Source organism: Anabrus simplex, chromosome 1, assembly GCF_040414725.1.
Source record: "Anabrus simplex isolate iqAnaSimp1 chromosome 1, ASM4041472v1, whole genome shotgun sequence".
In the NCBI taxonomy this organism is placed as follows: Eukaryota; Metazoa; Arthropoda; class Insecta; order Orthoptera; family Tettigoniidae; genus Anabrus; species Anabrus simplex.
The window spans coordinates 1010449520-1010473771 of NC_090265.1; the positions used below are offsets into that span (position 1 = coordinate 1010449520).

The 24252-nt window shown below is 39.6% G+C and overlaps 1 protein-coding gene across 1 annotated transcript in view; it reads right to left on the reverse strand.

The window, feature by feature from the left end:
- Positions 1-24252, reverse strand: part of LOC136857786 (microtubule-associated protein futsch) — a 468803-nt gene that overhangs the window by 372992 nt on the left and 71559 nt on the right. The window contains exon 4 of the mRNA XM_067136704.2: positions 11397-18874. Coding sequence (XP_066992805.2) covers positions 11397-18874 — 7478 coding nt within the window. The remainder of the gene's footprint in view (positions 1-11396; positions 18875-24252) is intronic.

Consider the following 24252-nt stretch of genomic DNA (forward strand, 5'->3'; position numbering starts at 1 on the left):
ATAATCATTGTGCCTGTTGTGATCGACGAAATCAACTTCTTTGACATTAACATATGTGCCAATCCATGTATACTGAAGTAAGAAGTGAACGTAGTATAAATGAATCCAAGTCTCACCAACAGATTTCATACCGTAAGAGAGCATTATGAGAATGTGTGTAGACCTGATATCATACCCAAGGTTAATACAGATGTCAGTAAAGAAGTATCATAAGAGGTTATACGTTGTATTTAATAAGACTGTTTATGGAAGAGTAACGTTGTCAGATAGGGTAAAGGTTATAAGTTATTAAGAAGAGATGGATCCTACGTTAAGATGGGAAAATAGAAGCAAGTAATATGTCAAGGGAAATATTCCTGCAATGTAGAGTTGATATTAAGAAGAGATGTGATATGAAATGCAATAATTATAAGGTGGAAGAATTGAATGAAGTGAAATACGGAATATGAAGTACATGAAGATGTCGTCGTAAAAAAAAGAAATGGAATATGTTTAGTAATACAGGTCAAATAAGATCATAATTGCCCATGAATGTATAAGAAAGGTTATTGTCTTAAAGAATAGGGATCCTACCACAATTTCAATGTACTCAAGCGGAAATATGAATTAAGATATTCAAGTACAGTCACCTGATAACCTCAGTATTATAAACAAAGGATGTAACACTAGGTTATGATGTTGGTTAATCACCTTATATTGAGCTACAGTCTTCAAGATGAACCAAGTCAGGGCTGAAAGCTAATACGAAATAATTTAGGTTAGTGGCACACAAGAGAGAATATGTGATTTTGTGATGTAATATATCTTAGGATATTGAGAGCTTTAATACATTTTAATGGCACACAGGTAGTAAATGAGCTAGATGTGACACATTTGATATTGTTAACGCTGTACATGTGTTGAAAATGTGAATTGTAGATATGTTATTGAAATTAGGTATAGCAGATTTATAGCAGCGAGATTTGAGCTGCACGTTACAAGAAACTTATCGCATATTCCGAGGCTTAAATAGTTAAAAAGTCCATGATGAAATTCAGATTCAAATTCAGATGGATATTAAAGAAAGGATGATAGTTGAAATCCAGCTTAAGAAGAATAGATACTTAAAATTTAGGTCATTTAAAAGGAACTTATATTGGAACATGAATGATTCAAATTCAGTGTAAATATGATAGGAAACATCACTATTTTCAAGTGAGAGATGTATTTTAAAGGGTAAGCTGTACTGAGATATTATTTATGAGATATAAGAAGAGTAAAGAGCCTAATTTAATTAACCATGAATTGAAGATGACAGCAAGAAGAGTTATGTTGTATTAATCAGCTGTTCAGCAGTATGTACTCGTGTAATAAGCATTTTGGAAATAGTATCATTATTTTTCTCTTTGGATTTATTTGTTTATTCATTTCTACAGATATTTACTTGTCAATAAATAACGTTAGTTTAAGAAGACCTCACCTGAGAATTTATAAATATGTTGGAATAAAGTATAGTAGTTAAGATTTTCATTGACCGAATGTCCTTACTGACGAGTCGGATGGAGATGTCCATCGGGGAGGTAAAAAGAATGAACAACGCACTAGGTTGAAAATGAGTAACCTCGTATCGACGCATCAAAGTCTCTTCGGATCCCATGCTAAAAAAAATACGTCGCAACTTCAAGAATCCCTGAGAAGTCGGTTGGAAAATTCTTTTGCGTTGACCTACCTGGACACAGAATGCGCATACCACCATCTCTCCAACCTTGCTAGCCAACACTCTAAAGGCAAAAATAGTTTCCACCAATGGGACTTGAACCTGCTACCCACAGTATCACATCATACTTAACGCCTTAACGAACATGGCCACCAGGCATAATAATAATAATAATAATAATAATAATGCTATATTCCTTTTACTATCAGCGTTGCCAAGGTCACACTGCCGGCCACTATTGTCAGCCATTTTTAAGACTGACAATGTGACGCATACGTATTGGACAGCATAATACATTATTACCTGGTCAGCTCACGTGGGGGTTTAGTTCCGAACTGAGTACGAACTAAGCATAACCCTGCGTGAGACACTGGGATGGCACCCTCAACCCCGACATGGTGCGTCCCAATGGCTAATAGGGGAAGTCTCCTGTAGATATACAGAACAAGTGTGAATAAGACGTAGTCAAATAAGCACTTGCGGATCAACTGAGAAAAGTAGAACTGTAGTCAACGGCTTCGATGGCAGAAGAGGACGTATGTCCAATAGCTGAGAGGGCAAAGAACCAAAAATAAAATCCACCTCGCGTCCGACTCGGATCGAGCGGCGAAGTGGTCAGCGTCTGTTTACCTAGTAGGTACGGCAGTATAGTTACGTTGCAGGAACTAACAATCTCTGGTCCTAATTTCCCAGTGGAAACACTGGACCAATCTTTGATTACAAGCTATGATGATTCGTGAGAGTAAAATCAGCATTACCCCAGGTGGTAACCACCAATCCACCCGTCATGAGACGGCTACTGGGTATTCGGATTCTGGGGAACCCAGGCAATCACAAACACAGAGAAAGTCGGAGTTCTCTGGCAAACTAACATCCAAAACCTTCACGTACATTGGCATGTTCAATGTAAATACCTTAGTCCAACCTGGTAAATTGCACAATCTTGTGACAGAACTAGATCAACAGAAAATCCAGATACTTGCCCTGCAGGAAACGAGATTCACTGATGAGGACACAAATGATTATGGAAACTACCGGATCTTCAAGAGTAAAACGGACAGGAGAGTTGGTAAGGGAACTCCCTTACTAGGAATGGCCTTCATGGTACATAAAAGTATAGTAGGCTCAATAAAAGAAGTCACACCCATAAGCAACCGGCTCATGACAATGCGAATCCAATGTGCTAACAAAAAATATACAATAGTGAACGTACATGCACCCACTAATGTGGACAATTAAAAAGAACCACAAAAAAACTGATGCATTCTGGGCTAAACTTGAAAAAATCATGGCGAAGATTCCAAAAGAGGATACAAAAATTTTGCTGGGCGACTTTAATGCACAAATTGGTAAAGAAAAAGAACACCAGAAAACTGTTGGCAAATTTCCTGTTCACAAATTCACTAACAAAAACGGGTTGAGACTCGTTGAACTGTGTCAACAAAACTATCTTAAAATCATGTCAACTTCTCTGAGAAAATCTCCACGGAAACAGAAGACCTGGAGGTCTCCCGTTCCAGGGATTGGTGAGTTTCAAATCGATCACATTGCCATCTCTCATCCCATGCAGAGAGAGGTACACGATGTACAGGTACGCTGAGGAGCAAAACGTCGATTCCGATCACTACCTAGTGAGAATAAAGGTAAAATTCACCCCGAAGGAAATTCATCATAAGAGGTCACACATACCGAAGTTTGACACGACACAGATTGGAAACACTAATCTGCAAGAAGTGTGGGAAAGGGAACATGCAGGCACCTGGGAGAAATTCCACAACAAAATCATCCAAAAAGCTTGAGAGCAAATTCCCCTGAAAAATAATACTAAACATCCTTGGTGGAATTCTGAATGTGAACGTGCCTTGAAGGAACGAAAAGAAGCATTCCAGAAATACAACAGCAAGAAATCACCAGAAAACCACACATATTTCAAAGAAACCAGAAAACGAGTAGCCAAAATCATCAGGCAGGTCAAGAGAAAACACTTGAAGCAACAACTGGACTCGATTGAAGATAACTGTCGTAACTACAACGTACAAGATTTCTACAGGGAATTCGGAGGACAAGTCCGTGGGTATGCTCCTCAAAACCTGGCTTTCAAAAGATCAGATGGAAAATTTGCACTCAGTAAATCAGGAAAATTGTCAGGAACTAGCACTTTACTTCGCTGATCTCCTCAACTGTCCAGAGCCCCTCACAAGATTCCATCAAGAACCCCCAAGGCACACTTTCCCAGAATCTCCATCACCGACAGAGGAAGAAATCCGCGGCCACATCCTCAAATTTAAAAACAATAGGACCTCCGGAGAAGACGGCATTATTGCGGAACTTCTGAAAAATCCAGGACCTAACTCCCTCAAGGAACTCACTCAAATCATTACAAATACCTGGCAATCGGAAGAATTATCTCAGGATTGGACGTGTGCCCTCATCCACCCATTACACAAAAAAGGGAGATAAGACTGACGTGAACAATTACAGAGGCATTTCTCTTCTCCAAGTGACATACAAAACTTTCAGCTTGCCTTTTGGAGTGAATGCAAGAAAAACTTGAAAAAAGTATTGGCGAATATCAAGCAGGCTTCCGCCCTAGTCGCTCGTGTGCAGAACAAATATTCAACTTGAAGGCAACTCTTAAATACAAAGCATTGAGGAACAAACCGGTCATCTGCATTTTTGTTGACTTCAGAAAAGCGTACGACTCGGCTGATCGACAGTCTCTCTTCATTATTCTTGAGAAACTGGGGCTTGATTCCAAGACCCTCAACATCAAGGCAACACTCACTGACACTAATCTCCAAAGTTAAATTCATGGGGGAGATCTCTGAACCATACCCGATTAAAACTGGGGTCCGACAAGGTGACGGCTTATCTCCGCTTATTTTCAACCTCGTCCTAGACAAAGTCATCCGCGAGTGGGAGAAGGCATTGAAAGACATGGGATACTGGCGCCACATACGACTAGGACGACCCAAAGACGGTATTGAGATATCATGCCTCGCCTTTGCAGATGACCTTGCCACACTGACAGATGACGTAGTCACAGCCGTTAAACAAATTGAAACCCTTAGTGAATGTGCTGGAAAGGTTGGCCTACAAATTTCCTTTGAAAAGACCAAGTTCTTCTGGTCAAAACTTGACATCCAAAATTTGAACACGACATATGGGCAAATCAACCGAGTACCACACTTCAAGTACTCGGGAGAAATACTTGAACCAATGGGAGGTGAGATCGCTGCCCAGAAAATTCGCCTACAAAAATTTTGGAAAGCCTACGGTAGGGTTCACAACATATACAATAAAAAGTGCTTGTCCCGCCATGCAAAGATCAGACACTATAATACAGTAATCAAGCCTGAAGTCTTATATGCCAGTGAGACCCTTACACTAAATGGGAAAGGTGACGTAGAAAACATTTTAAAAGAAAGAAGAATCCTGAGGAAAATTCTCAGCCCCCGAAAAACAGAAGATGGATATAGACTGAGGTCCCGCAAAGTGACAGAAGAGCTTTCCAACATTGCAGCAGACATCCGCAAAAGACGTCTGAAATTTTATGGGCACGTTCGCAGACTGCCAGCAAGTAGACTGACACTCCAGATTCTCACCTACATAGAACATCTAAAAAATATTCCATGGGTACTGGAAGTGAAGAAGGATCTGGAAAAAGCCCATATGAACTCAACTGACACCGCGGACAGAAACCTCTACAGGAAAAAAATTAATGGATGGAAAGTGCAACCAGAGAACGAAGTGAAAAAAAAGACTGGAGCAAAGTGGACAGAAGAATGAAAAAGGATCCATGGAGGAAGGATGAGAGCTGTTTGGCAAAACAGAATCGTTAAGAGCTTTGCGTGATCCATTGGGTCCATACGCAAATAATAATAATAATAATAATAATAATATTAATAATAATCGTAGTAATAATAAAAATAAAGTTAAGATGTACTACAGTTAAAACTAAACTACTGCAACACAATTACTTTACTAATTTCATAAGTATGTATATATAAACAAAACTATTCTCATAGAAGCAGCCGATGTTAGACTTGATTTCAGGTGCTAGCACAAAACACATACTGGTAACATCCTTCCCAAACTGATCCATATGCACAAACTTGTGGACAGCTGCAAGACGAGACTCAGAACTCCCTGGGACTGGTTATGCCACGAGGCATATACTGATTGTCATAGCAATTGCTGGCCCCGACCGTGATGCTGTTAGTTATCAGAACAGACAGGGCTGATGACCGAAATGTACTGCAGTGACACACACAGCGTATTAACTTGTTCCTATCATGTGGTAGGTTTGCAGAATGTATTCCTACAAATATAAACCAATTCTTAGCTAAACCTAGAATTAGTTCTGAAAACCTACGAGTTGTTCCATCTTCACCATCAATGTCCACATCTGTGGTGTAGCCAGGAATTGAAGATGGAGAGGGCTCATCCCTAACATACAAGCAAGATCTTCGGCATATAAGCCTGGGTTGGTAGCATCTGGGGATTCATAAATAACACGAGAGACACCTGGTTCAGGTTTCTGTCCCATATTATCTGCTAGTCTGTAGGCTTTTTCATTTTCTTACGAAGAAATCAAGATACTTTTCTTTTTGTAAGCATTTTGAGTTCATTACAAAGCTGACCTGATCAACACTAAAACCTGTAGCTGACTGAACTCTCAATAAGCATTATTGCTGTATAATCTATCTCCTTTGAATGGTCAGCACAGTGATCTTCGGTTCAGAGGGCCCCGGGTTTGATTCCCGGCCGGGTCAGATATTTTAACCTTAAATGGTTAATTTCCTTGGCTCGGGGACTGGGTGTTTGTGCTGTCCCCAACATCCCTGCAACTCACACACCACACATAACACTATCCTCCACCACAATAACACGCAGTTACCTACACATGACAGATGCCGCCCACCCTCATCGGAGGGTCTGCCTTACAAGGGCTGCACCCGACTAGAAATAGCCGCACGAAATTACATTATTACTCTATATGGTAGATATATTAGCTAGGTGGAGCTGACTACAACATAACCTTTTAAGACGCAGCTGGAAACCTATTCCTTTGATTTGGGATCCCTCTTCTAATTAGCAATACTCGTGTCACAGTTGACAGTGAAGAAATATATTCACCAAATTGGATGCAGGACAGAGGTAATCTATGCTTATATACCATTTGCGATATGGATTTAATTTCAGTAAGTTCAGTTTCAGAATAATATAGCCACAGGGACTGTTAACACTTGAGAACTCACGCGGGGTAAGGTTTTGCCGAGAAGAAGAAAGAGCCATTTGTTACAAGGTGTGGTTATTTTTCACGAGCTTGAGAACTCGTCTACTTTCAAGTGCACGCATCCAGCACTTGTCTTACTGTGATTCATTTCTCTCCAACAATTAGTTGAACTGTGATAGTTGTTTAATGCAATTGTCGCGATGGGTGGAAAGTTGTTACCCTGCTTGCGCCTGTCTGTTATGAGTAATTATAGTTCTTGTTTATTGTGTATTGCCGAATAGTGCAGTATCAAAAATGAACAAGGAAGAAAGCTGACGGATAAAGAAATTGATGCTTGTTTTGAAGCATCAGATGATGAAGTTGTTAAGTGTAAGGAATTTCATGTTTTTATCCGTATTGAACTGAGATCACAATTAAATAAGCTTATAGTAGGTTCCACCTTTTCAATACATTTACAATGTTGTTATCTGATGTTTACAACATTATTTATTACAAATTACAGCATATTATCATACTTAACTCCTTATATACAGGTTATAGAATGATGTTATAATTAAATTTAACTAGCATAATAAGATGTTAAATTAAATTTAACTAGCATAATAAGATGTTAAATTTAATTATAACAACATTCTATTGCCTGTATATAAGGAGTTAAGTATGATAATATGCTGTTCATTGTTTTGACCGCCAAGTTTCTATACACTTTTCATGCAGCTGATGATGGTGTTAAAAATTATACACCGAAACATGTCCTGTAATTTGTAATAAATAATGTTGTAAACATCAGATAACAACATTGTAAATGTATTGAAAAGGTGGAACCTACTATAAGCTTATTTAATTGTGATGAAGTTGTTGGCGAAGAAACGCCTTCATCAGAAGAGGAACCTGTACAAGACAGCCATGGTGACTCAAACTCAAAACAAAATGCAGAAAGTGATCAAGATTCTATGTCAAAAGATCAAGATAGTTCACACTCTGTAAACCTTTCATAAGATGACATTCCCTTGGGGATACGACTTCACTGTTTGACAGGGAAAGATGGTACGATCTAGTATAAGGAACTTCCAGATATTAGAGGAAGAACACGTGGTTGAAATATTGTGACAGAGCGACCTGGGGTAAAAAAAAAATAGCTAAAAATGGGATGACTGCTGGCGAAGCTTGGAGCTTATTATATACAGAAGAAATGACAGATCAGATAGTAAATTATACTAACATTTACATAAATATGAAGAGAGTAGAATATTCCAGGGAACATGATGCCCCAGTAATTGATGCAGAAGAGATCAAAATATTATTTGGAATATTGTACACTAATGACATTATGAAATCTGCACATTTGAACACAAAAGATATGTGGGCATCAGATGGTACTGGTATAGAACTTGTAATTTGCAGTATGTCACGAAAACGGTTCCATTTTCTGATGAATTCTCTTAGGTTTGATGACAGAACTACTTGGGATGATAGAAAAAGAGTAGATAAAATTATACATGTGCGGTAAAATGTTATGCTTTTGTAAGAAAATGCCAATCTGCATACACTATCTCTGAATACGCAACTATAGATGAGAATTTGGAAACATTTCGGGGCCACTGTAGCTTCAAAGTATTTATGAATTTCAAAGCTGGCAAAGCACAGCGAAAAAAAATCTTCGAGCTTATGGACTCTCCCTCAATTTTTACATCGAACATGGGGTTATATATATATGGGAACGTAACCTGATTGCCCCTACATAATGAGTAATGCTGCAAGTGACGCTGTCAAGCGACTGATAACTCCCATTAAATTAATAATGTATTATGGTTCCTCCTATTCAATACAATAACACTTAGTAATGCGAAGTTACAACACAAGTTGATCACAAATGGTACCGTTTTCGACCCCAGATCTGGGTCATCATCAGCCGATCGTTCAAAAGGTACAAGATAAAAGCAATGCACAGATGAATAACAAGCAACATAGAAGATATAAAGATTTTTTCAAAAGGAAAGTCCGTGTGGAGCACTAGGGTTTAAATGTGATGTAACCTCGCATGGTTACGTGAATGATGGTGATCCACGAAATATCACTGTAATATTTGTCACAAATGGAAGATAGCAATTGCTTTTACTCAAATAAAGTCTCAAATCCCACGTTAATTACGAAATAATACGAAATATTTTATTTTAGAGAATACATACTTTACTGCCTTACAACAACTATTTCTGCTACGTCGCAGCACTTCCGTAAGTGTTTTGTTTGTCCAACACTCTCGTCTGTGATGTCTTTGCTCACTGAAGTTCTTTGGTGTCGTTTTATTGATTTTTCTCATTCGATGTAATTTGGTGGGTTGTCACTTCATGTGCATTAACTGATTCATTAAACGATTTATGGGTCCAGGGATTATGCTATTTCCCTTTTAAAATATACATATATATGTATGTATTGGTCCACGGATCATGCTATTTTTCAACAAAATACCCGCACTCCCATTCGCTAGAAAGAGAGCTCATTGGTGCCAGCTCTGGACCTCAAGCAAAAAAAAACGACGGCGCGAGCAGCGGAATGCAGGACATATGGCCAAAGATAACAAAAATTGCAGACATAGCACTCCCATTCATCGGTGCCAGCCCTGGACCTCAAGAAAGAAACAAAAGACGGCGCAAGCAGCGGAATGCAACACCATGGACTCCTATTTACAGCCAGTAAATACGTATACATATTTCTTGCTAGTAACGACGGTATTTCTTAATCAACCTGGGATTTGAGACTTTATTTGAGTTTATAAATGATTACCTTTCGTTTGTGACAAATATTACAGTGATATTTCGTGGATCACCATCGTTCACATAACCACCTCGCATTACTAAGTGTTATTGTATTGAATAGGTAGAACCGTAATATATTATTAATTTAATTGTAATCTCAGTTCAACACGGACCAAAATGAAATTCTTATCTTTCAATGATAGCTCCCATATCGTTGGGTGGAAAGAATATAATTGTCTACAACTGGTATACCAGTATACCTTTAGCATGAGACTTGCTCTGCCATCATAAACTGATCCTGGTTGGGACTATCAGGAAGAATAAAAGGGAAGTACCTAAGGAGTTCATCGAAGTAAAGAATGAACTGGTTTATTCCAGCATATTCGGTTTCAGCAAGGACAAGATGACCATTGTTTCCTATGTGTCTAAAAGAACAAGTGTGTAGCCTTGTTATCAACAATGCATGACACTCCTTCCACAGACCTAGCAACTCGCAAAGCATGGGAACCGGAGATGAATAGCTTTTATACCAAGAATAAAGCAGATGTTGATGTTGTAAATCAGATGAGCCAAAACTATTCAGTGAGCCGTAGATCCAACTGTTAGCCACTTGTCATCTGACAATTTTCTACTTTCTGTTGAACGTGGGTGGAATTAACGAACAAGTAATAGAGCAGGAAAACACCAAAATAAAAGTTATTTGCCATTCCTTCCTAAAATACCTTGGAATGAGTCCAATGGATGACTACATCAAGAAAAAGGCAACAATCAACACCTTGCCGAAACCTCTTCAGGCAATAATAAAGCATCTGATTGGATCTAAGGAATCAACGGAACCAGTAACCATACGGAAAGGAGAAAGGTGCTGCTACTGTCCTAGAGCCCGGGATCACAAAACTACAAAGTGCTGTACCAAGCGTGGGAAGCCAATCTGCAAGGACCATGTGGTGGAGTCCTGCCCAGACTGTGTTTCAGTGAATTGAAAATGTGTGTAGGGTCATGTGATGGAGTGTTGTTCAGAAGGTTTCACAGTGAGACAAAAATGTGCCCAAGTATGTAAATAAGTGTTCAGTGCATATTTTTAAATAAAAAGCCTATTCATAATTCATGGTAAATAAGGGTTTAAGGCACATTTTAAAACTAAAAACCTTATTCGTAATGACAAATAACGAGTCTAAAAACGAAGATCACTATAATAATAATAATGTTATTTGCTTTACGTCCCACTAACTACTTTTACGGTCTTCGGAGACGCCAAGGTGCCGAAATTTAGTCCCGCAGGAGTTCTTTTATGTGCCAGTAAATCTACCGACACGAGGCTGTCGTATTTGAGCACCTTCGAATAAGCCAGTCACCACGCAAGTCATAACGTAAGTCATGCAGGCGCTTCAAGGGCTAATAGACTCTTTAGTGAGGTCATTGTCGATAAAAACACCAGACATGGATTGCTTCTTCCTGCTTTAAATCTGATTAAAATCTGAAAATATTTCTATAATGGAGGGGCTTCAGCTGGGTGAGCCTCCCTTCTGCCTACACCACTGGTCCACATCAAGGCAGAGTACGTGAAAATTCAACAATTCTCTGGAGCATGATAAAGGTCTATTAGCCAGAAAGATAAACCCTAAAAATTGTACAATGTTCGTCACTAATCTACAGGGTACATTAGAACAGTAAGGAAGATGTAATTAATATGAAGTAATCTTACCTCTCTTTGTCCTTTCTTTCTTGTGGTGTTCCTTATCTTCAGTTGTTCTGTTTGTTTCTGAAGGAGCATCACTGCTTGGTGCTGGACTGTCAACTGCTGCTCTGGATCTTTGTCGCCGACCACTAGTTTTGACTCGTAGTCTCTTGGCCGGAGGTTTCCTCTTGCCTGTACTGAGGGCCCTCTCCGCCAAAGGACGTGAATGAGAGTCATCTGAAGAAACATCCTCATCTAAAGGAGGTTCTGGTCTACCATCGTCATCACTGCTGCTTTCACTTGCTTCACACTGCTTTTGTTCTTCCACACTGCGACGAAGCTTCATGTCTGGGGCTCTCCTTCCACGCAATTTACGTCTCTTTCCACCGGCATCTTCCGATCCTACCTCACTTTCTGTATCCACACGATTTCTCTTTCTTCGACTTTCTTCCACATTTTGTATCAATGGTCCAGTAGACGGTTTCTTACTGCCACTTTCTTTAACTAGAACACTAGCACTTTGCTCTTTAGATTGGGTATTTACACTATTTTTTTTCACACACACACTACCATTCTGTTCTTTAACAGGTACATTAACACTAGTTTCCTTACTGGTGGTACTAGAAGTCCGGTCTTTACTTTCAACAGTACAATCCTCTGTAGGAGTAACACAGGTCAGTGATATTGCTTGTTGAATATTACTGGGCTGAGATTTTTCAGGTGTTTGTACTTTACCTTTCCTAGTACGTGGAAGAGTAGTAGTTTCTGTTACAAATGGAGCTCCACCAGATCTAGCCCGTGTAGATCTAGTTTCGCGTTGAATTGGCTTGATATCGCTATCTACAGAAATTTTCCTAGCTTTATTTGTTTTTTTCATTGAATTACCCGATATAGTATCAGTCTTTATTACCTCTTCTTCTAGAAGTCCAACTTTATTACTAGATGGAGATGCTTTTTTGTTTTTGTCCACTTTATGTAATGAATCATCTGTATCAGTCTTCAATTTCACTTCCTCCACTGGTGTCAATTTATTATTTGCTGGAGAAACTTTCTTATTTCTATTTACCTTATTTGGTGAATTATTTGAACAAATGTCAGCCTTCAATACAACTTCTTCACGTAGTTTCATGTTATCACAGGCTGATAAAACTTTCTTAGCCTTATTGGTTTTATTTATGGAATTATTTGTACAGTCAGCTTTCGACACCATCTTTTCAGGTTGTTTCAATTTATCAACATTGATGACAGTTAGAGCAGGTTGTACTCTCTTTTTATCTTCTTTTGGTTTATCTTTATCATGTACAGGCTCGAGAGTAACAGCTGGGGACTTCAGGATATCTACATTTTGCATACGAAGTAGTTTTGTTTTAGTATCATCAGATGAATTCTCAGTGAATGAAGTGATTTTTTGAGACTTTTGACCAGATATTCCTTCCTCTACTGAGAGAATTTCTTTAGCAAATGATTTAACCTGCAACCTTCCCCTAAGTGGACGTACATTCCCCTTTATAGCTTGAGTCACGGGTAAAATCTCCACATCCTTGTTCTTCAGGCTTTCTAGAACTGATTTATCAGCTATAATATTTTCTGCCCCATCATTACGTTCAACTCCTTTATTACTAGCCTGGGTTTTATACCTTCCTCTTGTATTACGCTTTTCATTTTGTGGGACGTTAGTACTTACAACTGAAGCTTCATTGCCAGGTGCTTGAAGTTTCTTTGCAAGTTGCTTTTGAACTCTGGTTATCATCACTGATTCAGAATCCTTCTGCGGATGCATATATGATGATGATGATGATGATGATGATGATGATGATGATAAATCAATTTTGTTCAATGGAGATTTTAAGTCACTACTATTTTCATTTAAAACTAATGACCGAGTTTGAGAATTACTATTACATGTTAATTTCTTATCGCTTAATTTTTCGAAAGGTACTACCTTAATACCTATGGGTGATTTTATATCTTTCGTCAGTTTGGGTGGCAATGCCTTACCGTCACTAAGCTTCTCAAAAGGTACAACTTTAATTAAGGGAGCAACTGGTCTTTCTTTTGAATTTTCCAAAATAGCTGACACAGAAGCTTTATCACTGAGTTTTTCAAAAGGAACGACTTTTAATCCTCGAGGAGGATTAACTTTAGTTTCAGCAACAGGATATTTTGATTCATCTTCTTTATTACAGTCATCTTGGAATGCAGATTTATCCGAAAACCTGCCAGCACTAAGTCTTTCAAATGGAACCACAGATATACTACCTGGTGGTTTTGCTTCACTAGGAGGACCTGATGACACATCATTATTTTGTAAATCTAATAAAACTGGAGTTGATTTCAAGGTTTCTGAACCTTCATCATGACCAGATTTATTCAAAATGCTTGAGTCTTTATCTTTTTTTTTCAGAAGTGTATCTTCTTGGTCATTTTTTGACACACACTGACTCTCAACAGTTGCACCTTCAGAGGGTGGACTTGGATTCGCATTTTTTACACAAATAGAACCATGTTCATCTTCATAAACTTCTTTTCCCATTTCCTTTCCTTCACTGGATAAAATCTTGGGTGACTTTATCCCAATATCTTTCTTCTCCTCTTCATGTGACATACTATCTACCACAGGGGGACATCTATGTTCTTCACCTGAATGTTCTGAAGGAGAAGGCTTCTGAGATTTACCTGCTGTACCAATTATGGGCTTTTGGACTGGAATATGACTGTTAATCCCTTTCATTCTCAAAGTTTCTTGAGAAACTTTATTCCCTTCCTCATCCAATTTTTCTGCACCAGAATTTGCTTTTAACTGTAATTTCTCCTCTTCTAAACTACTTCTGAAACCATCCTTTTTCTCGTCATCTTTTAAAGTTACTGGTGTTACTGTATCCAGCAAATCATCACAAATTGTACTTGAAATTCCTTCAACTGAACACTTATTTGTCACTGATAAATCAATAGCTGATTTTGAACTAAGATTTATTACATTCTCCGATGTGTTATGTTTATCATCTCTTGGTAGTTGCCCTGGTGTAACTTTATTAAGGTTAGATCCACTTTCACAAGTTTTATTTAATTCAAGAGGACACCGAGTATCATCTGAAAGTTTACAACTCAAATTTTCAGGTTCCTCCAACACACTTTTTAGAGATGATGAAAGATTTAATTTCACTGGATTAGCAAAAACAGGTGGCAATTCCATTGGCTTATTAAATACAGAGTCCGGTTTAAAAGAAGCACAGTGATTATCAGATGAACGTGGACGATTGGCACCCATGACTTCGTCTAAAGTCTTAATCTGAGATATTGACGAGTCTTGTAAACTACTTTTTGCACCTAACTTACTCATCATAATTCCCATCGAAATGCTTTCCACAGACTTGCGCCTATTTTTGCCTGAGCTTGCTAGTAACTGTTGTGAAGACTTGGAAAATAAATCCAGTTTCGATTTCACATGACTGGGAGAAGGTAAAGTTTTACAAACATTGGAAACTTCTCCTACTAGGGATCCAGTATGAGGCAGTACACTTGCCTTATCTGGAAATGTTTCTAAGTGGGGAGAAAAAATAGATTTATTTGAAGCTTGAGGCACAGCTGGATCCGTAAGATGATCAACAGAACGACAAGTAGGTTCTCCAGAACCATTAGAACCACCACCTGATTTCATGTTCTGTCGAGTGTCATGAATTCTTGGCATAATGGGATGTTTATTTCTCTCTATATGATCTGCAATTCCAGGGTTCTTTCCATCAAGGGATTTGCTTTCAGGAATTAAATTCACTTCACAAACTGTACTGTCTTTATCATTAATAGATTTAGGTTTGTCCTTATCCACATTCGCATCCCTACCACAATCTGAAGCTCCCTTTCCACTGATGGGAGAGGATATTACTACCCTATCCTTAGGACAATCATAAGAGAAAGATTTTCTCAGGTCCTCTACAGAAACCTTAGGAGGATCAGTTTTATTAACATGTAAGCTTTGACCAGTGCTATTAGAGTTTAATTTGATGGTATCTTGTATGTCAATCCCTTGAGAAACTCTGCCACTTATCTGAGAATTCAATGACTGTTCTGCCTTTTTAGATGTTTTTGTGAGATCAAGAAGGTCTTTACCTTGAACTGAGCAATCCATATCTGAAGTATTAACAAGTGGAAGAGAGTCTGCAGGTAAGTTAGTAGCATTGTCTTTATTTTTATCTGAACAGTGAGGAAGGGTTGTCAGTAAATTAGCAGCACAAAATTCAGTCTTTTTAGTACATGATTTAGCAATTACTTTGGAAGTGTCTTCATTTTTCTCAGCATCATCAACATAACTGTCATCAGCTTTAGATGTCACTGCCTTAATTTCAGATTTCATTAAATGCTGCAAACATCCAGGACCAAAAAAAAATCCTTGAGCAGGTTGCTTGGCTGCATCACCATCCTTAACATCAATACTGCAAGAATCATTCTCTTGTACCAGAGAATTGTCATGGAATTTGTCAGTTTTAACCTGCAATTCTTCACCAGATTCAGACTGATTTATACTTGTCTTCTTGTGAGTAGAACAAGGTGCTTCCAAAATCTTCTTGTATTCTTTCAACTCTTCCATTTCTTCTCGAATGGCTCTTTCATCAGTTCCAAAAGGTTTTGTGACAGACAAGTATTTGCAAGTTGTCTCAACATTGTTAGTATCAAGATCTGAATTCTCTGTCCTTCCAGCTAATAAAAATGATTCTGAAATTAATCTTCCACCCACAGATTCTGATTCTAAGAGAGAAACTTGCTCCCGCACCGGTGGGAAATCTAATATGGAGGACTTTTTATCAGAGGAACTTGAAGATATGGGACAGATCTTTTCAGATAATGGAATATTGATTTCCCTATCATTTGAAAATTTCTGTTCATCAGCTTTATCACAGTCATAATTAATAAACTCCATTGCATCATCATCATCATCATCATCAACAGCAGCAGCATTAGGTGGCTTACCAACATCCCACCTGGACACACGGTTTGTAGGTTTTGGAATTGTGGGAGACTTCTTGATCATTTGAACACCAAGAGAGATTTTACTCGTCTTGTCTTCAATTTTAGGAAGAACGTCAGAGGAACATACAGTGGGCAAAATGTGTTCTTTTGTAGCAGTAACATCAATTGAAGATTTTGGTGGATCTCTTAATTTATCATCAGGAGCACATATTGTCTCAATACTCCACAGCTTTGGGGAAGATTTAACAGGATTAACAGTTGAAACTCCTGAACTACTTTCACCAGAACTTTTCCCTGCCTGGAGAAATCTTTTTGTGGCAGGAAGTGGCGCTCCACCTAACAACAGATCAGCTTTCATAGCTACTTCACTGCACATCTCTTTGGTTTTAGAATTTGATTCCTCTGTTACCTGCCTTGCTCTCTCTCTGTTCAATTTATCCATATGTTCTTCTGATTCTTCTGATAAGCTATTTATTGTGGGTCCAGAAACTACACAGTCCTTACTTTCACTTTTATTACTGCCCAGTGTTATTTCTTGAGCATCAGCCACCATACCATTTTCCATAATTTTACTCTGTTGAGGCAAGTCCCATCTTTCACATATATCCAGAACTCTTTTTGTACCTTGAATATTTCTAATGCCACTATTTGTCTCTAACCCAGTAGCATCAAGACTCCTGCTTCCATGTGCTTCACCTTTTTTAACATGTGATTCAACAGTGATGCATCCAGGAATGCTTGCAAGTAAGTGTTTCTCATCCTCCTCTTCTTTTTCCATAAAAATATGCATCCCTCTATCAGCAATATCTCCACTACTGCCATCAGTTGAGAGAGGACTCCTTTCTTTTCCTTCCTCTCTAGATCCCTGCTCATCCTTTCCAGGATTCCCAGTATCACAATCCTTACCTGAACCTTCTCCCCTAACCAACATTAAAGGTTCTTCAATAGCCTCACCCACTTCACTATCCATACTTTCTTCAAGATCATCTAACTCTTCATCTTCATCCTCCTCCTCCTCCTCCTCCTCCTCCTCCTCCTCATCATCATCATCATCACCACCACCACTTACAGCAAAATTCTTCATTAAAGCCCTTTGACTGTTGGCAATAAAGGCACTGTTCGGGATACATAATCTTTTTGTTTCAACCGAAATGTTAGAGCCATGCATTCTTTTCTTCATTAGCCGTTCTTTTTGCAGTTTTAGGGTACTGAAGGCATCAAATTTCAACACAGGTGGTGTCTGTAAAGCCTCTGACTGAACAGAACTGACTGCCTTGCGTGATATTTGCTGTGATACTGGCAATCTCTTCCTACTAAGATCAGTAGCAGAACTTTGTACAGGTTCAGGCCTTGACTCACGATACTTTTCAGGAACAACTATTTTAATTTTACAAGAGCTGAGGTCTTGTACCACAGCTTTCTTACTCAAGTCACAAGCTATACTTTCATTAGATATGTGAAGTATAGAATTTTTCTTCATACTATCATGTTCTTTAATCTGACAAGATTCTGTACTGACTGAATCAACAGCTTTCATACTAGCAGTTGGGTCCACTAATGTTTTACTACTAAGATCTATTCCAGCAGTAGAATGGTCAGCGTTCACCTTCACCTCACTGGAGTCTGCTTTCAAAGTCGATCCAACATCTGGTTTAATGAGATCTCTCGATGAAGGTGATCTTAAATCTATACCACAGCTTTCATCTGTTTCATCAGCTTTGGCCAATAAACTGCTAGAGGGATCTCTTTCAATGTTTGAAACCAAATTCTGTGCATCAGGGCCTTTTCCAACATTTGCCACAGTACTGCTTACAGTGTCATTTTTACTATCTGCAGCCTTTAAGAGCACCGAGTTATCTGCTGATATGTTCTCTTCAGATTTATCCTGCTTACCAGACCATAACAAATCTTCCTTCTTATTTTCTTCTTCGTCAACTGGTGTTGATAAATTACTACTATTAATGTCCGTTGCATTATTAACATTCACAAGGATAGTCTCATCTTCCTTGCCAATCTCTTCCTTTCTGTCACTTGATTCTACAGCACAAGGTTTCTCTGCTTCACTTACACTAGGTAGTACATTCATCTTTTTAATATCAAAACCTGAATTATTTTTTGAAACATCTAATTTTAAAGATGTATCTTCACATCTAGTAAGCACTATTGATGGTTGTCTTATATTTGCAATACCACTTGGAACTTGCACTATACTAGAAATACGAGTCAATTCTGAGGAACTATCCGTCTTTGTTACAATAGGTCCATCACTTTCCTTTGTGTTGTTAATACTTACATTATTCAAATCACTAACACCATTAACTTTCTCATGTTCATGCACACTTTCCTCCATCCCCACCCGGTTAGATTCAGGTTTCTCTTCTCCTCTAGCTTCACTGAGTACCTCAACTGCCTGTCCTGTATCGGTGACTGGCTTCTCAATCCCCAAGCTATTACTATCTTCATTGAGAACAGTTTCAGGATTACGAAAGGGATCATTAGAAGACAGCTGCGAAATAAGCTGAACCAATCCATCACGGTCTCTGCAAAAAGGAGAAACAAACAAATTATCACAAGAACAAAAAGTTAATATGTTTATTGAAGCAGTGCATGTACGTTAGCACAGATGATGGGACCATGTGATGTAAATAAAGGAGGAGATATTATGCTAAGGAGCAAAGGGTTCTGTTATAGATGGTAAGAGAAGGGAAAAGCACAGAAAAAAGTTACACTGTATATAATTAAGAAGCAAACAGTATGACTTGTAGATGCAGGAATTTCCTAACAAGAGGCCTGTTAAAAAGAATAAACATTGAAAATATTGTGCAAAGGTAAAGTTTCTGGTAAGCAGCTCTGTACAGTGGTATACTTAGGAAGTAACTGGCTATTTGTCAACTATTTCTTAAACAATTAGTTAGCACTCAACAGCAGTTGGTTTTCGAGTGTGTAGAGTGTGTGCATTGATTGTCAAGATGCTTAACTATTACAAGTAGCCTATCAACATTCGCTTCTGCAGGGGAAGAGTGTTTGGAGAAGCTCTCTCAGCAAAATACAAGCTAAAGTGATAACACTGCAATATCAGGTTAGTGTGGAAGTATATGAGCTGAGCTGAAATTTTGTATTCATAATGTCTCTCAGCAACCCGAGGAGCAGTCTAAGAACAGACAGTGGTATTACTTGTAAATATTTACACAGTCTGGCGAGAAATGTAATTTACAGTGTGCATGGCTTTTTCAGTTTTGAAGTTTTCAAATATAGAAGTGTGTGAGACAAATTTTTCTCAAAGATGGGAGCTAATGGCTCAAGCTTGCAGTGTGAGTGTACACTGTCAGCCACTCCGATTCCCAGGACGCCAAGATAGTTCGACGTAGCTGAGAACAAATATCTTTAGCAGGTACATTGACAGGTCTTGGAGGTAAAAGTACCGCTTCCTTTGCAGCTTCATCTGCAAGTTCGTTTCCCGCAATCCCAACGTGGCTTGGAAGCCACGCGGAAGTGATTCTGGTGCCAGCATCACTTAACCTGGCTAGAAGGTCATGAATCTGCTGCACCAGTGGGTGTTGCGAGAAACAGGCTTCAATAGACTGCAGAAAGCTTAACGAGTCGGTACACATAAGAAAGTGGCTTCTTTCGTCACGCAGTGCAAACTGAAAATCCTCTAAGATGGCGTAAAGCTCCGCAGTATACACGCTACATACACTAGTAAACAAGATTTTCGTGCTCATATCATCGGTGACAAAAGAGCAACCAACATTATCTCCGATTTTAAAACCATCCGTGAAGATATGTTTCGCGGCCAGATATTCGTGAACGAAGTCTTGGAAATACCTCCGATAAATGGAGGAATCCGTTTTCACCTTGGGTCCACGGAGTAGATCTAGACATATATCCAGTCGCGGAACTAACCACGGAGGTACCTCGCTGGAAATTTGTTCAAGACAACCACCGATATCAATATTCAGATCACGACACAAGCTATCAATTCGGAACCCAACCGGCCTTGTGGCTTTCGACTGGTTTTGGTACCTCTGGTGGTATTGGGTATTAAAGACGCAATGATAGCCTGGATGTAGCGGCATTTCACAAATTTTGGCAGCGTACATGAGCAGTAACTGCTTCTCCTTATCTATAAAAGGTGGAACTCCCGCTTCAGCGAGTAGCCTGGGAATGGGGCTAGTACGGAAAGCTCCCATTGCCAGACTAACTCCACTATAGTGAATACTGCCTAAAAGGCTCAGCATAGATTTTGATGCTGAGCCATATGCCATACTTCCATAGTCAATTCGGAAGAGGACCGTCACCGTGTAAAATCGTAGCAGCACTGCACTGTCAGCCCCCCACAAAGTGCCGCTGAGAAACTTAAGCATGTTAAGTCTCTTCACGCAGGCAACCTTCAACGACAGATGTGGGGCTTTCACGTTAGTCTCTTATCAAAAATCAAAATGGAGACCCAGGAATCTGCAGGTGTCTACCACTGGTGAAACACTGTTTCGCAAGCGGAGCTCTGGTTCAGGATGTACAAGCCGACGTCGACAGAAGTGTACAACTGAGGTTTCCGTCGCTGAAAATAGAAAACCATGTTGCAGAGCCCATCTGTCGACTCGGTTAATAGCTTGCTGTAGCTGTCTCAGCAAACGCCACCCTTCCGGAGCTGTAATGTAGAGCTAAGTCATCTACATACAGCGATGGAACGACTGCGGGCACAGCAGCAGCAACTATGCCGTTGATGGCGATTGCGAACAGCGTGAGACACAGTACAGATCCCTGAGGTACTCGACTTTCCTGAACGTAATACTGAGAAAATGCATTCCCTACTCGGACTCGAAAGAGCCGTAGGGATACGAGGGACATGAAGTTCTCAATAAACGTTGGCAAATTCCCCCAAAATCCCCATTAGTGTAGAGTGGAGAGAATTCCATATCGCCAGGTAGTATCATAAGCTTTCAGCAGGTCAAGAAACACGGCGACTAGATGTTCCTTCCGGAGAAAGGGCTCCTGAATGGTGCTCTCCAGTCTGACCATATGATCAGTGGCAGACCGATGAGAACGAAACCCACACTGGTAGTTAGACACGAGACCTTCCTTTTCCATGGCCCACACAAGATGCCAGTTAACCATTTTTTCAAATAGCTTACAAAGGTCATTTGTAAGGCATATTGGCATATAACTATCCACGAGTTTTGGATCTTTACCTGGCTTGGGAATTGGTATCACAATTCCCTCACGCCATTGAGATGGAAACACTCCCTCACTCCATATTCTGTTGAATAGGGTGAGGATATCCTTGAGATATCTGTCACTCAAATGCTCAAGCATTTGATTATGGATTTTGTCCAGTCCAGGAGCCGTGTCTCTGCATAGCGCAAGTGCATCCGCAACTCCCACTCCGTGAAAGGCGTGTTGTAGGGATGTGAAGCACTACCAGGCGAAACATAGATGGTGTGCCTCTGCTTCACGCTTAATTGGTAGAAATGCAGGGTCGTATCTCCCAGAGCTGGGGCCTGTTCCACGAACGAACTTTGTAACTTTTCAACTTTTCACTTTTCAATTCTTGCAAAGTGCAAAGTCTTTCTGTTCCACTATGATCTAGGTTGTACTTTTCAATTTCTTTGCAAAATGAAAAGTCTTTGCGAATGAGTGTTCCGATCAAGTTTAATCCATGAGCAAACTGTATAGGCCTAATACTCTATTACTTTAATGCTTTACTTTTCTCGGCGAACTTGATGTATAATTGTGGTATCGTTAAAAGTTTTTATCATGAGAAAGAAAGGTTATTACAATAAGCTGGCTGTGCTGGAAGTTGTCAAGGAGAAACGTGACATCCTTTTTGGCAACATTAAAAGTAATCTCACAAATGATGACACACATCAATGTTTATGAGAGTACCGTCAACACATACAGAAGGAAATTCACCCTCCATTAGAAATCCTGTCGCTGTATTATGTGGATTATCAGGCCAACATACTGTTAGGAAATATTACATTTACATCTACACTTTGGTAACAGTTCTGCAAATTATTGATGTTGATGTCCCGTGCCTTGCTGCTACACCGTGCAGCTGGGCACCATTTAGTAACCAATGTAAGCATATAAGAATTTGTTCGTTTTCGGAAAGGGATTGACTTCTTTTTGTTGCAAGTTTCAATAAATGGCCAATCATTTCAAGAATAGCCTTTAGTCAGCCTGTGTTGGGGTTAACACGAAACTACTCGCGAAATTTCGCCGAAGTGAAGTTATGAAAATTAATCCTGTCTTTCTACGTTCTCTTATTGGATTCCTCATCACTGTCCTCGCTGGGTGCTAACAAAAACTCTCGTTGTAACGTGTTTATATCACTAAACAAATTTCTACACCGAGAAACTAGTGTACATACTTGTTAATTAACAGATGAAAGGGAATCATCTCTTTGCAAGATTTATGAAAACTTTTCACTTCATTCCTTTGCTCTTTGCATTTCTGTACCAATGGAGGAACATAACACGCTTGAAAAGTGAAAAGATTCCTAACTTTTCACTTTGAAAGCTAAATCTGAAAAGTGATGGTGGAACAAAATCTGAACTGAAAAGTACAAAGTGCGTAGTGAAAAGTTGCAAAGTTTGTTCGTAGAACAGGCCCCTGAACGTTATCTGCAAAATGTGACTTGATGTGGTCGGCAATGACTGAAGGAATCTTAACAATATCTCCATTAATGGAGATACTGGGGACTGAGGGCACATTCTGTACACCGACAATACGGCGGAGTTCTATCCACACTTGTGATGACAGAGTATTTGCCGTCATGGTAGAGACATATCTTTCCCACGTAGCTTTCTTACTTTCTCGAATCAAAAAACGAGCCTTCGCGTGCAGACGCTTAAATGTGATATGATTGGCCATCGTTGGATTCCAACGATAGTGCTTAAAAGCCCATCGGCGATCACGTATGGCTGCTGCAATTTCGTCTGTCTACCATGGGACCTGTTTCCAGCGACGAATACCGGACGAGGATGGAATTGTTCCCTCTGCAGCAGTCAAAATTCCAGAAGTAATGGAAGAAACATGGTCATCAACAGACTCCAGCATATCTTTGGCCACCACTGCGTGTTTCGAAAATTCTGGCCAATTTGCCCGCCGTAAGTAACCAGCGCTTGGGTACTTCAGACTGTCTTTGATTCAAGAGAGATAGAATTATCGGGAAGTGGTCACTATCACACAAGTCATCGTGTACTTGCCACCGTAGCAGAGGAACTAGCGCACTGCTGCACAAAGTGACATCCAGGTGTGAGAATGCACCATGTGCGCTGCTGAATTGTGTACTTCATAAAGGCAAAAATTAACTTTAAGGTACCTGTATCTTCCGGTCTAAAAACCAAGAATAACGGCCGAGAGGATTCGTCGTGCTGACCACAGGACCTCATAATCTCCAGGCCTTTTGGCTGAGCAGCGGCCGCTTGGTAGGTCATGGCCCTTCGGGATTGTTGCGCAATGGGGGTTTGGGTTTATCTGCACCTTCCATGTCCGAGCTATTGAAATTCCTCAGTTTCGAACAGAAGCGAACCAACGATGGTAGGAAATTCCTTTCAGAAAGAAGCGACATTGTTGCTGCCAGACTAAAATGTTTGCACACATTACATTGGTGATAACAGATCTTTCTTTCATCTGAATGAAACCCAGACTAATCAGAACAACTCCAGAAAGGACATATGGCAACAATCATCCGGAAGAGGGGGCCTACCAGCACCCATAGGAAAAGGAGACAGGGTGAACATGTCATATAGGGTCAGCAAAAAGCAGCTTAGTACCCGACTGTAAGTGGGTTTTTCGTACCTGTCCTCACAGCAAGGATTTGGATTCATCATCATCATCCTATTCTAAAGGCTAAACTTTGTCGCCGGAGCCATAGATGTCCATCTTGAGCCAATCATTTGGAAATGAATGCTGA